The following is a 13,113-nucleotide window of genomic DNA, read 5'->3' on the forward strand; positions in this document are numbered from 1 at the left end:
TCAAAAGACGACATGCAGTGTATGAAGTGGAAGTGGAACCGAAAAGCAGCAGTTCAGAACGAAGATTTGCAAATGACTTAAATTTGCACAAAAACGCGATAAATTCTTAATTAAACTAATCGGAAACGCAACGTTTGCGTATTAACACATAGAAATAACTAAATTTTATAAAATATTGAAATATTAAACGACGCGAAAACGAACGAAACCAAAGTGCTGCACATGAATTAGTGAAAATGTAATTTCTCTGCTGCACGACTACGACGACGACGAAGCAAAAAATAAAAAGAAAGGCAAAGATAAAAATAAGAATCTGTGACAGGCGCTAGTGTAAATATCCAAATCCTTTCGGATTGGTAAAAACTACATTAACGCGGACGAATGCGTCCTAAACAGGACCGTTTTATTTATTGCAAACGAGAAATATTAAATTTATGTATATATATTGCGTATATATGTATAAAGAGTAGGGAAGAGGACTAGCACTAAAACAATACGACATAGTCGACGAAAAAGAATAAGCACAAAACGAAGTTGTGGATAAAAGATATTTCTGCGGGCCAGACGTAAAGCGAATTTTTTTATTTATACAAAATCGAAACTATTGTGAAGCATAAAAACTGTTGTGGAGATTAGAGAACACCACGAATAGGTGTGGAGAAAACTGACTGACAGGTAATATTGGTTATCCACTGTTGATAAAAGTGTTTACAAAGACGGAGTACCCAACAATGCAGCAATTAGTATGTTGAAAATATGTCTATTGGAATAAGAAATTAATAACACCTACAACATACAAGCTATTTATTGTTTACTTATTTCAATCGCTCTGTCTCCATATTAAGTTTTTCAATACCGATTAGAAAATTCAAACACGTTAACCTTCTACATATTCAATTTTTTACATTCAGGCCAATTATATTTTTCCCTTTTTTTACAGCAGCTTTACGGTGCTAATAACGAATGGCTTATAAACGGATGCACGGAAGACTTGCTGCACACACACTGTCGTCTGGCGCTAGAGGACAATAGACACCCTCTAACGTTTTGACAGCACTTTTTTTTTTGTAATTTTTTTAATTTTGGAAAGCACCTGTTAAACACTTATATGCCTGCACACTGTTTAACCAATAACGATCACTCGCCGCCTGAAACCAAACCAATGCTCGCTATCAACGAGAAGCAACACACAGAAGCGTCACACGCACTACAACGCAACCATAGCGATGGCAATGGAGAAGTGCATGCCAATGGCAATGCCAACATCACCAACCAACAACAACGCCAACAGACTGCCGGCAGTAATAACAACAGCAGCAGTGCCCACGAAACAACACAGTTACCACCATTGCCAGACGGGCCGCTATGGTCGGTGCTTTACGATTACGATGCCAAAGGCGAGGATGAGTTGACACTGCGTCGCGGTCAAATTGTAGTCGTGCTATCCATGGATAGCAATATATCGGGTGATGAGGGCTGGTGGACGGGCAAAATTGGCGATAAGGTCAGTACCAATTGGTTTATTTGTTATTCCTCAATTTGTATCAGAAGTAGTTTTTGTGTAAATAATAAAGTAGTGGCTGCAGCGGTGGATCAATGACGTCACTGCGCACATATACTATGTAATGAAATAAATTAATAAGCGAAGTTTTCACATTAGGGACTTTATCGCTTCTTCTTTGCAATGCTTTATTGTGCTGACGACATTTTTTATCGCACTGAAAAATATGCTGCTTCACCGCCTACTGCTTAATTTGCAGCGCAACATTGATAAGAACGCTTAGTGTTTATCTAAATGTTATCTCTGCCACGCTACTTGAACCGTTGGCAGCAACTGCGATTTTAATTTTTTTTTTTATAATAAAATTTGCGAAAATTGTTGAAATATGTAGTTAATTAAAAACATTTTTTTTTTAATTATATTTTTTTCATAATAAAATGAGTGTTATACTAAAAATTTAATTTTTTTATTTTGTTTTAATGCTTTTTTTTTTAAATAATATTAATATGAGTATGATTAAAAAAATGTAGATAAAAATCACAGCAACTGATAAGAGACAAGACTTGCTATTTGTTTATGTCGAAACTATTGACCACTTGCAATCATATGTTTTATATTTATATTTTGTTATTTTTACACTGAGACATGCTAATCTTCTCCTAGGTCGGCATTTTTCCCAGTAACTTTGTGACAGACCAAGATCCTATGCTGCCGGACGTGCCCTCTGCCATAGGAGACATACAACCGCACGAAATTGACTATGCCGAGCTCGATGTGGGCGAGGTGATTGGCGCTGGCGGCTTTTGCAAGGTGCACCGCGGCTATTACAGCGGCGAAGAGGTTGCTATTAAGGTGGCGCCGCAAGCTGGTCCCGATGTCGAATCGAATCGCGACAATGTGTTGCAAGAAGCGAAGCTATTCTGGGTCGTCAAACACGAAAACATAGTGGCACTGCGTGGCGTCTGCCTAAAGCCGCCCGATCTATGTCTAGTGATGGAGTATGCGCGCGGCGGCAGTTTAAACCACATTTTGGCGCGTGGCAAGATTCCGCCCGATGTGCTGGTCAACTGGGCGATACAGATAGCACGTGGCATGAACTACCTGCACAATGAAGCGCCCATCTCGATTATACACCGCGATCTGAAGAGTTCCAATGGTGAGTTGCGACTGTTTATTTGTGTGTGTGTGCAAGATTTGTTTTCTTAACATGCCAGTGACTGTGTAGCGGCGTTTATTAGCTCAGCGTAATACGAAAATAATTTTGTTTAGGTGACGGTTTATATATTTTATAATTCGAGTTAGACGTTTTTAGAGCACTTGTTTTGTGGGGAGTAAATATGTGGGAATTTTTAATATGTTTAATTATTTATAAATTAATAATTTCGCTTCTTTTTTTTTGACATTCACAGTGCTCATTTTGGAGGAAATCATTGCCGGCAGTCTGCACAATAAAACACTGAAGATCACCGATTTCGGTTTGGCGCGAGAGCTTTACAACACAACACGCATATCAACGGCGGGCACATACGCTTGGATGCCGCCGGAAGTGATAAAGAGCAGCACGTACTCCAAGTAAGTGCAATATTCCACCTACAGCGGTATTGAAATTTATTTTTACATACCATTTTATGCATTTGCATTATTTTTGCACACCAGATCGTCGGATGTTTGGAGCTACGGTGTGCTGCTGTGGGAGCTCATCACAGGCGAAACGCCATACAAAGGTTTCGATTCGTACTCAGTCGTGTTTGGCATTGCAGTGAATATGCTAACGCTGCCCATACCGAAAACTTGCCCGGATGCATGGGGAAAACTCATGAAAAGTGCGTACGCGTGTTGATTTATTTTGAAAAAAAAAAAAAAAAATTATTATATCTGAATTTATTGCCACAGGCTGCTGGGAGAATGACCCGCATAAGCGGCCGGGTTTCAGGGATATACTAACGAAGCTGGAAGACATTGCACGTTCAGGTTTCACGCTGACGCCACAGGAATCGTTCAACACCATGCAAGATGCCTGGAAGAAGGAGATAGCCGAGGTGCTGCAAGAGTTGCGCTTGAAAGAAAAGGTGTGTGGCTTACAGCAAAAACAAAAAAAAAAAACAAAACAGAACGTAATGTAGCCGTATATGCTAGTATTTTGTCTGGAATTGTATAGCTGATTATATTTTATTGTTGTAACGCGTTTAGTATTTATTTGTGAGGTGTGTGCGTGTTTGTTTTTAGGCGCGTACAATGTAAATTTTTGTAATTTGATAGCGTGTAGTTTTCCGTTATGTACTTGGCGGTGCGACCTTGTCATTTATACGTTCTTAATTTTGTCTTCTTCCTGTACTTCTATAATTTGTTTGCATATTTGAACAAATCGTAACATATTCTCTGATTCATTTGATTACGTCTCACACAGCGTTTCCAAGCAATCGAGGAGGTAAGCAAGACGTTACATTTTCTTGCCGACAATTTGCAAATAAAACGCTAATGGGCTGTGTTACATTACAATTTTTATGAAAATCATATTTTTTTTCATTTATTCTAATTTATGTGCATGGCTTTTGTCGTATGTGGCCATTTTTTTTTATATTTTCTTAATTCTGGTTTGTTTTTGCTAACGATTTGCTCGCAAATATGCAAATAATATGCACGTAATCGAAAAAAAACCAAATTCACAACAATTTTACAGTGCAAATACGTTAAGTTTAAACAGAAATGTCTGAAATTTTGCTTAACCTTTCGTTCTTGCATTAAAGTCAAACAAAACTCTAATTAAGTTGCCTTGTTTAGCTATGCGAAGCAATGAAAGGCTTGCATGTACGCCTGCGCAATTAATTTTTTTTTTTATTTTTGTAAAAAAAAATTTATTTTAATTGTTTTTTTTAAATTTAATTTTAAATGTTTATTAACATTTTTACGCTATCCTAGGAATTGCGCACCAAAGAGGAACGCTTGAATCGTGTGCAGAGCGAACAGGACGAACAGGCTATGAATCTGAAACGCTTTGCCGAGCAGTTAAAGCTGCGCGAGATGGCCTTAATTGGGCGAGAGCTGCAAATTGCACAACAAACGCCCACACCGAATCGTAGGCGTGGCAAGTTCAGCAAAGTGAAACTCAAAGTGAGCATTGCACCGCTAAATGGCGTGATAAAATCATAGTAAAACAAAACATTTCTTATTTTTGCAGCTGCTTAAAAAGAACGAAGTGCAAATTTCACTACCAACCGACTTCCGGCACACAGTGACGGCGATACACGACAAACCATTGACTGATACACCGCCTGGCTCACCAGCGATTTCCCAAGTGCGCATCGTGGCACGTAAGTAAAAGTGCTTTTTGTTTAATTTTTTTGAAAATAACTACAGTCAAAACGCCAAAAAAAATAGAAAAAATGTGCGCGATTCTCCAAAGAATTTCTTGCTGAATTTACAAGCAGCTCTGCGTAAATAATTTTTAAAATCGCAATTCGTGTAACTGCTTAGCTCTGTTAAATATAATATTTTTTGATATATACGATTTTTACAAAAATTTTAGTAATTTTTTTTCTTACTTTGTTGTGTCTTTTTTTGTAAAAAAGTAGTTTAAACATTTATTTATTATTGTTTTTGTAAAAAAGCAGTTTAAAACTTTATTTATTATTGTTTTTGTGAAAAAAGCAGCTTAAAAATTTATTTATTATTGTTTTTGTAAAAAAAAGTAGTTTTTGTGAAAAAAAACATTTTTAAAATTTATTTATTATTCTTTTTGTAAAAAAGCTGTTTTCAAACTTATTTATTATTCACATTCATTTACTTTTTTTTAAATTTTTCTTTGCGTTTTTCCTTTTCTTTCTCCGCTTTATTTTATTATTTCATACATACCACACCTCCTTGTGTTTGTGTGTGGTTGCGCACGCGTAGTCACGCCACCGCAATTGCCGCCCGACGGTTACAAAGGCAAGACGTGGGGTCCTTCGACAGTGCACCAGCGCGAGCGTCCCCACCTGCCGGCGCTGCTTGCCACCGAATGGTCCGGCCCCGCTTCGACCAACTCCTTGTTCAGCAAGAGTGCACCGAATCTGGACAAGAAGGCTGTGCGGCCCACACAACTGCACTATATGCAGCATAGCCACCTGCCGCATCACACACTGCGCCAGCATTCGCCACACCATCACCGACACCAACATTTGCCGTCACACCATTCGCATGCGCACCATTTCGAATATAAATTTGGTTCGATGCCGTGCTCGCCGACCACACCGACCTATGCATCGGACGCCTGCATCGGCTACAATGAGTCAGGTATTTGTATTATAGGGAATTACAACAAAACAAGCAACAGCAACAACAGCAGTTGCAACACAACACCAACGCAAACACCAACAGCGGCGTTAACAGCGACGGCAACGTCCAACCAAACGAACAATATGCCCAACACCTCGCCCTGCGCGATAACATGCAATTCATCATCGCTGGTGACGTTCCCATTACTCAATAATACAAACGACCATACGCATGCCACTTCAATCATAAATATTAATAATACTAGTAATCATAATCATCAGCATCAGCTTCAGCATCAACAACACCAACATCATAGCAATAGTAATTCGAGTAATAACAGCAACAATAGCGGCACTTTTGCCGCCAATAACTTCATACTTGACCCGACCATTTATAATAAAAACAAAAGCAACTATAATCATAGTAATAGCTATAGTAGTAGTAATACAAGTACTAGTACACTGATACAAAATAATAGCCATAACTGTAGAAATAACGGCAATAACAATAACAATAACCATAATAACAATAATAACGGTAGCAGAAAGAATTCAGGCAGCAGCGCTATTGGTGTGAAAAGTCTCAGTTTGTGTAGTAATAAGAAATTGAAGGCGCAGCAACTGCGTCAGCTGCAACAGCAGCAACAACAGCAGCAGTTTCTGCGCCAACAAAGTCTCCAGCCAGTGCCGCCTATGGTACGCAGTCAGGAGGATGGCTTAAATTTGCCAGCGCGCTACCCCTGTTCACCCTTGACGCTGTTGCAATATCAGTTCGTGCCCGCGCCCGACTACCCGTCGTCGGAACAAAGTGATACCGACACCGAGCCGCCCACGCCCACCGTCAGCTGTTTCCCATTCCGCAAGGTCTCGCCAGTGGCGCAACAGCCACCGTTGCCCTACGCGTATCACGATCGCAGTCCACTTTCCGAGCACGCCATCAGCGGCTTCAGTAGCCTTGGCAATAGCCCAGCTGTCGGCCGGAAAAAACTTTCACTCGATAGCGAACTGCTAGCGATCGAGCGTCAGCAGAAACATGCACAACGACAAGCGAAGCTGTTGCCCATCGTCATGTTGCTGCCCGATTTTGATAAACACGCGCCAGAACCCATACACAGCGCTAGCACTGCTAGCAGCGCGACCAATCTGATTAACGAGCCCAACGATCCGACGTACGATCGTGCTTTCTATCGTGAAATACAAAAGTCCTTGGAGGAAATATTCGCATTGCCCGCGCCGACAAGCCGTTTTGGCAGTCAGCGCTCTGAGCGGCTCAATTCGAAGTCGAGCGGCGATTTGACCAAATACAACTCGACCTCCCAACTCACCGAGGATGCCGCAGACGTTGAGCCCACATACCGCTTTCAGCGCAACGCTTCCGGCTCACAATTTCCACGGCAGTGTTTCTTCCGACAACCGTCAAATGCGGGCGAGGCGGCGGACGACGATGCGGAAGCCAACGCTTCACACAACGCTTCATTTCGTTCATACTCGGGCGATGAGCATTTCAATTCGATATGCTCCGACCAATCCTCGTCCATCGACACGACTAACTCCACACAGACGTCACGCAAATCGTCCGTCACCTTCCAACTGAACTCCTCCGCCTCGCAAACGAACTCATGCAACTCGAACGAAGAGCAAGCGAACTGCAGCATTGCCAGCGCCAATCAGTCATACAGCTTTTGCACAACCTTCAATTCCACCGACACTGACACAACGCATTTCCACAACGACAACGCCGAGCAGTACGTGAACAGCGGCGGCAGCACATCGCAACAAACTTCGCCACACGCAGCCGCCACGTCAACGACTGCCATGCCAAAAGGAACACTGCTGCACGACCTCAAGCTGCAAGATGTGCAGCCGGCGCCAGAGGTTTTGCGTATGAAACAGAGCCTGCTCTTGGCTCAGGAAGCCAAGGCGCGCAAGCACAAAATGCACACGAAAAAAGTGAGCGGCAAAGCGAAAGAATGCGGCGCGACGACGACGACGACAGCATCGGTGTCGTTCCAACATAAAGTGCAAAACATACTAAACTACTTCACAATACGCAAGAAGAAATCAGAAAGTGAATACAAATTATTTGAAAACGCCAACTCGGAGTTCGTGCACGAAGCACGCGTCAAGGCGAAGGCGAAAGCGAAGTCATGCGAGCAACTGTAGTGCTTGCGGAGAGCGGCGCGCAAAGTTTAAGTAACAAAAGTGTGGTTAGAAAGTACTAAAAGCCCTCAAAGGCATTGTTGTAAATTAAATTTTATAAAGTGGTTTGAAATGTCACGTTATAATGAGGCGAAGGCGAAATATATATTTTTACAGCTGCGCGCTAGAACAGTTTTTGTTTCAAGAATTATTTGCAATATGCATTGTTGCAAAAGCAAAGTGCACGTGTTGACGCGGTATATTGAAATGAGTCTGCCGCAGTCGTTTCGGTGCTTAACGGTATTAGTAAACGTTTTCGTGACTTGCTTACTCAAGCGCTGCACACACAGCCAGTGGATGTGCATTTTCATGCATTTATTTTTAACGCGGCACGCAAGCATGCTCACCACACACCATGCGCTGTGGTGAATTGTTGAGCAAGGGTGTATATGCAAAAAATCGCGCGAATTAATTACGCAGAGTTGCGACGAATGGCAAATTATTGAGCTTATGCGCATTAAAAAGTTATGCAAAAACAAAAACAAAAGCAATTGTACGCAATTAAGTTAGCATGTAGCGCAAGAAAAAAGAAAACGCAAAAAAAATGTAGTTTTAAGCCTAAAATATAAGAGTTTGTGTGCCTCTAAGCAGAAGTAGTAGAAAAACGAAAACAAAAACAAAAACAAATATAAACCAAACACGCGTATTCCTTGAGCTTTTCATGTCACAGCTTTGGTGCGGAGTACGTCACATTAACACCGTTATTTTCAACACCGTTGGCGCTGCAATCTTTTGCATAATTTTTAAGTTAATGAAAATGTTACTTTATTTTGATTTCATAAAACGAATGAAAGTCCTGCATATTTATTTGTATACTGTAAATGTTTTTTTTTATTATTATTATTATGCTCAAACAACTTTTGTTTCGCTTTAAATTTTTAGAAATTTTTTCAAGTTTAACTAATTTTTTAAATTTCTTTTTGTTTTAATTTCCTTTATTTATTTTTTTTAACTTTTCTTTAAAATTTTTTTTGTTTTAATTTCTTTTATATAATTTTTTTTTCTAATTTTTTTTGTTTTTTTTTTTAATTTTTGTTTTTTTTTATATTTGTTTTTTTTTATATGTGTTTTTTTTTATATTTGTTTTTTTAATGTTTAGTTTAGTTTTTTTTAATTTTTATTTTTATATATTTTTTTAATTTTTTCGCACTTTGTTGGAAAAACTGTGATCACAAACTGAAACAAAGTAAAAAAAAATTATGTAAAAACTGTGCAAATTGTCCCCTTTTATTATTATACTCTAATTTATTACGCACCCCAAATGTTTGTAAATTTTTGTTTTTCATAAATTTGTCAGTGCCAATACGCAATAGGCGACATCACTTAAAAACAAGCTTTTGGTTAAAAATTAATTTACAATCTTTTATAGCCATGCTTTTATTTTGGTAATTTACAAACGTACATATGTATATGTATGCATTCAAATATAGTTATTTTTTCAAATTATTAGCGTCAATTGGGTATTATTTACAAAAAAAATTGACATAGTTATTTATGTCTCGCAAAAAATTTAATATTTTTAAAATGTCTAATATGGTATTCACTGTCATACGAATGTCTGTAAGGTGGTCGGCAGCAGCGTCGACGATATTTTTAACACTAAAAAAATTGTTAAAAAAAACTAAAAATTTTTAAAAACTAAATTTTTTTTTGTTATTTCAAATTAATTGTTTTAAAAATATAATTTATAGCCAAAATTTTGAACATATTTTTAGAACGACACAAGCATTGTTAGTTTTTCAAATACAATTCCAAATACTTATAATAGAAATTTTAAGATATAATTAATATACCTTTTTTTTGCATATAAAAAATGTTCAGATTTTTTTATTTTTTGCATATAAAAAATTTTCAGAGTTTTCTACTTTTTGCATATTTTTTTTTTGCATATGAAAAAATTGTAAATATTTTTTTTTGCAAATAAAAATTTTCAGATTTTTTTTTGAATATAAAAAAGAAATACCCGTCGCTTCGTCGCTGCCCGCCGACCACGCTTTTGTTTTATTTAAGATACATTTTATGTTTTTATTGTAATTTTGTTTTCAGCTTTAATGTTATTTAAATTTTGTCAAAATTTTAACTATTGTATTAATATTTCTTAAAGTCGCTCAATTTTCCACAGTTTTGCAGCACTAAAATTGTTTGTACTTTTGTTTTTCTACAGTGTGTTCCAAAAGTAAAGTCGACATTTTTCTATCAATACATTTAGCAAGTAATTTTTACACTATTTTAAGCTACGCTAAATATTCCATTTTATAAAGCAAAATTAGTAGCGAATACGCAAAAAAAAATTACCATAATCCCTCGAAAATTTCTACAAAAACTACAAAAACATAAAAACACTAAAATAAATTATAAAAAAAAACGACAAGCAATAAATAATTTGTATGCTAGTTTTATTTACAATTAACTTTTGAGTTTCAATCTTGTTGCAACAAAATTGGTGTTGGCTAGTACTGGTTTTGAATTTTATAACTTTGATTTTTCCTAACTTGGTTTGTCTGCGGTTCAGTTTCACACATCTACGCGCCTGCGACTTGCCCTTGCGCCGTTATCTTTTTTCAATTTCTATTCTACTCACACATACGCTATTTTTACACTCTTCTCAAAAACTGTGCCGCATTGTCGCCGTCAACAGGCTACAATTCCAAAGACTGGTGCTCGCCTTTACATGCGCTGCCAGCCGCCGCTGGCGCCGGCACTTCCATCGTGGACGCGCCGCTGCCCATTATGTCGCCCAATCCCTACCTGCTGAGCCGCTTTACTTCCAACATTCCCATGCCCACGCTGTATGCCGGCGATGCGGTGCGCAAGCCGAAACTTTCTGTCATCGAAGTGCTACTCTACAATATGGCCGCGCTGCTTGCCGGCGTCGCCGCTGGCTATGACGTGCGCATTTCGAACGTGTCGCCAGTGCATCCAATGCTGCTCAGTGATGTGCCCGCATTAAAAGCACCCATGGAAATGGAGTTTCCGAACGTTTTGGATGAGCGCAGCCGCTTTGCCGCTAACACTTATCATGGTACTGGCAACAAGCACAATCGGTGAGTTTGCAATAATTATTTCTCGCACAGCGAATGGCAACTTTTTTCTTAATGTATTCATAGCGCCACCTTGAACGCAGCCACATTCACGCGTTTAGAGGAACAGCGCGCTCCTCTGCATCAGAGCCCGCGCGGCTCGCCCAAACTGCATGCCGCCGCGCCTAGCTATTACTTCCAAAAGCATGCGTTGCCTCCGACTGACAGCAAGCTAGCATTGCAACAGCAGAAGCAAACGCTGCAGCATCAACAGCTGCCACTAACTGGCTCCACCACAAGCGGCTTAGGCTCCAATTTCACCAACAATACCTCCGCGCTGCTTTCGTCTTCACTGGGCAGTCATACGCAGCCGCCAACACCTTCGCCGCGTCGCAAAATCAGCACCTCTTCATTTACTGAGAATCTCGAGTATTCGCTACATGATGACACGCCACCAACGCGCGCGTTTGACGACGACTTTAACGCTGGCAGTGGCATGCCACCATCTGCAACGCAATATACGCGCGCTGATTATTTGCGCCACGGCCCGAGTTTCTCCAACGATGGCGGCGCCTATGGCGCAGGTGTGCATCGGGCTGGCTACTTCGGTACTCATGCAGCGCCTCTGTTCACACGAAGCATTTATTTACTTCTGTTTTTTCTCTTTCAGGCTCCAACTATTTTCCGTATCGGCCAGAGGTGCAGTTGGCGTATCAACGCGATTGCAAATCGTATCCGGACTACTCTTACGACTACAATCACCGTCTGCCCAATTACTACGACTACAACTACGACCCACAGCAGCCGCATCAGCAATCAACGCCAAAGCATCAGCAGCAACAAGCTCAGCAGCACTACCAAACGCGTACACCGCCGCCACGCGTGCCCCAAATGGGCGTCAGCGCTGCTGGTCATCGACGCACACCGTCAACGATCTCTAATAGCTCCAACATCAATCAGGGCTTCTCTTTCGATCGCGATGAGCTGCATGCGACAGATTTATATGACTACAACAATCTCAATTTGCAGCTGAACATTAATATGGGCGCCGGCGGTGCGTCTGACTACGCGCACTATCGCGAGCTACCGCCACCGCCTCCCGCACCGATTGGCGTAGTGCCACCACCCAGCAAACATGAGCTGTATAAGAGCTCACCCAAGATGGCTCAGCGCTTGAAGCGCGGTGGTGCCGGCGGCAGCATGGGTGGTGCCGACACAGGTGGCGGCTTGAATCGTATACGCGACTATGAAAATATACCCGCCTACATTGGCAGCCCATTGCACCGGACAAAGTTTCACAACACTTTGGCGCAGCAACAGCATCTGCAACAATTGCAGCAACATCAGTCGCTCTTTAGTACACCGCAGCATAGTCTCTACACGCACACGCCACACGCGCAGTCAACGCCGCTGAGTCCAATACACATGAAACCGTTAAGCGCGCAAGAGCGCCCAGTCTCGCTGCCTTTCGAACAGACAACAGCAACATTAGGCTTCAACGGCAGCGCATCCAACAAACTACGTTCGTCGCTCAAGAAATACAACTATAAGACACCTAACGGCGGCGCTGTGGCTAATGCCGGTAACGGCGCTGATTTGGTGGGCACCAACATGAGCAATGGTCTCAACGTAGTGGGTGGCAACGGTGTCGCCAAGCGCGCAGGCAGCATTTCTTCACAGCAGGGCACGCCCACTAATCCCACTCCGCCCGATTCGCTCACCAGCGATGACAGCTCGTATCTGAGTGCCAAAGAGGGCTCCATTTCCTCGCAGCACAGCCGCGTGCGTTTCAGCCCCGAAGCGTTCCTGGACGCCAGCAGCGGCAATGGCAGCATTAACAATAGCAACAGCAACAATGGCGGCAGCGGCAGCGCTAGCGGCTATCTCAATCAATCGACAATATCGCTTTTCAATCGACGCATATCGCGGCGCCACACCAGCGACATGTCCGCCGGCACTCCACCATCCTCCTAGCAGGGCAGCGCCGCACGTTTCACCAATACAACACTGCAGTTGGCGCGCAGTCCAGGCGCTTTAGTCAGCAGTTCATTGTCGTTGAATTCGCCACAGCAACAGCAGCTGTCCACGTCGGCGCAACACTCAATGCAGCAGCTGCCGTATCGCTGGTACTCTGGTGCAC

General features: G+C 41.4%; 1 protein-coding gene across 5 annotated transcripts; it reads left to right on the plus strand.

Annotated features, from left to right (window-relative positions):
- On the plus strand, positions 1 to 13,094 carry slpr (slipper). 5 transcript variants are annotated; one of them, XM_070110472.1, is made up of 13 exons: positions 1 to 675; positions 941 to 1,504; positions 2,165 to 2,657; positions 2,911 to 3,073; positions 3,158 to 3,324; positions 3,395 to 3,570; positions 3,909 to 3,929; positions 4,421 to 4,612; positions 4,680 to 4,812; positions 5,393 to 5,773; positions 10,592 to 10,997; positions 11,061 to 11,581; positions 11,644 to 13,094. In XM_070110472.1, exons 2-13 carry the CDS (start codon positions 1,109 to 1,111, stop codon positions 12,945 to 12,947), a joined length of 4,353 nt encoding a protein of 1,450 aa, XP_069966573.1. In that variant the 5' UTR covers positions 1 to 675; positions 941 to 1,108; the 3' UTR covers positions 12,948 to 13,094. The 5 variants fall into 5 exon arrangements, with proteins under 5 accessions (XP_069966573.1, XP_069966574.1, XP_069966575.1 ...); XM_070110473.1 differs by having other exon boundaries at positions 944 to 1,504; XM_070110474.1 differs by lacking the exon at positions 5,393 to 5,773.
- Positions 13,095 to 13,113: the final 19 nt, after the last annotated feature.

The sequence above is a fragment of the Bactrocera oleae genome, chromosome 5 (assembly GCF_042242935.1).
Source record: "Bactrocera oleae isolate idBacOlea1 chromosome 5, idBacOlea1, whole genome shotgun sequence".
Lineage (NCBI taxonomy): Eukaryota > Metazoa > Arthropoda > Insecta > Diptera > Tephritidae > Bactrocera > Bactrocera oleae.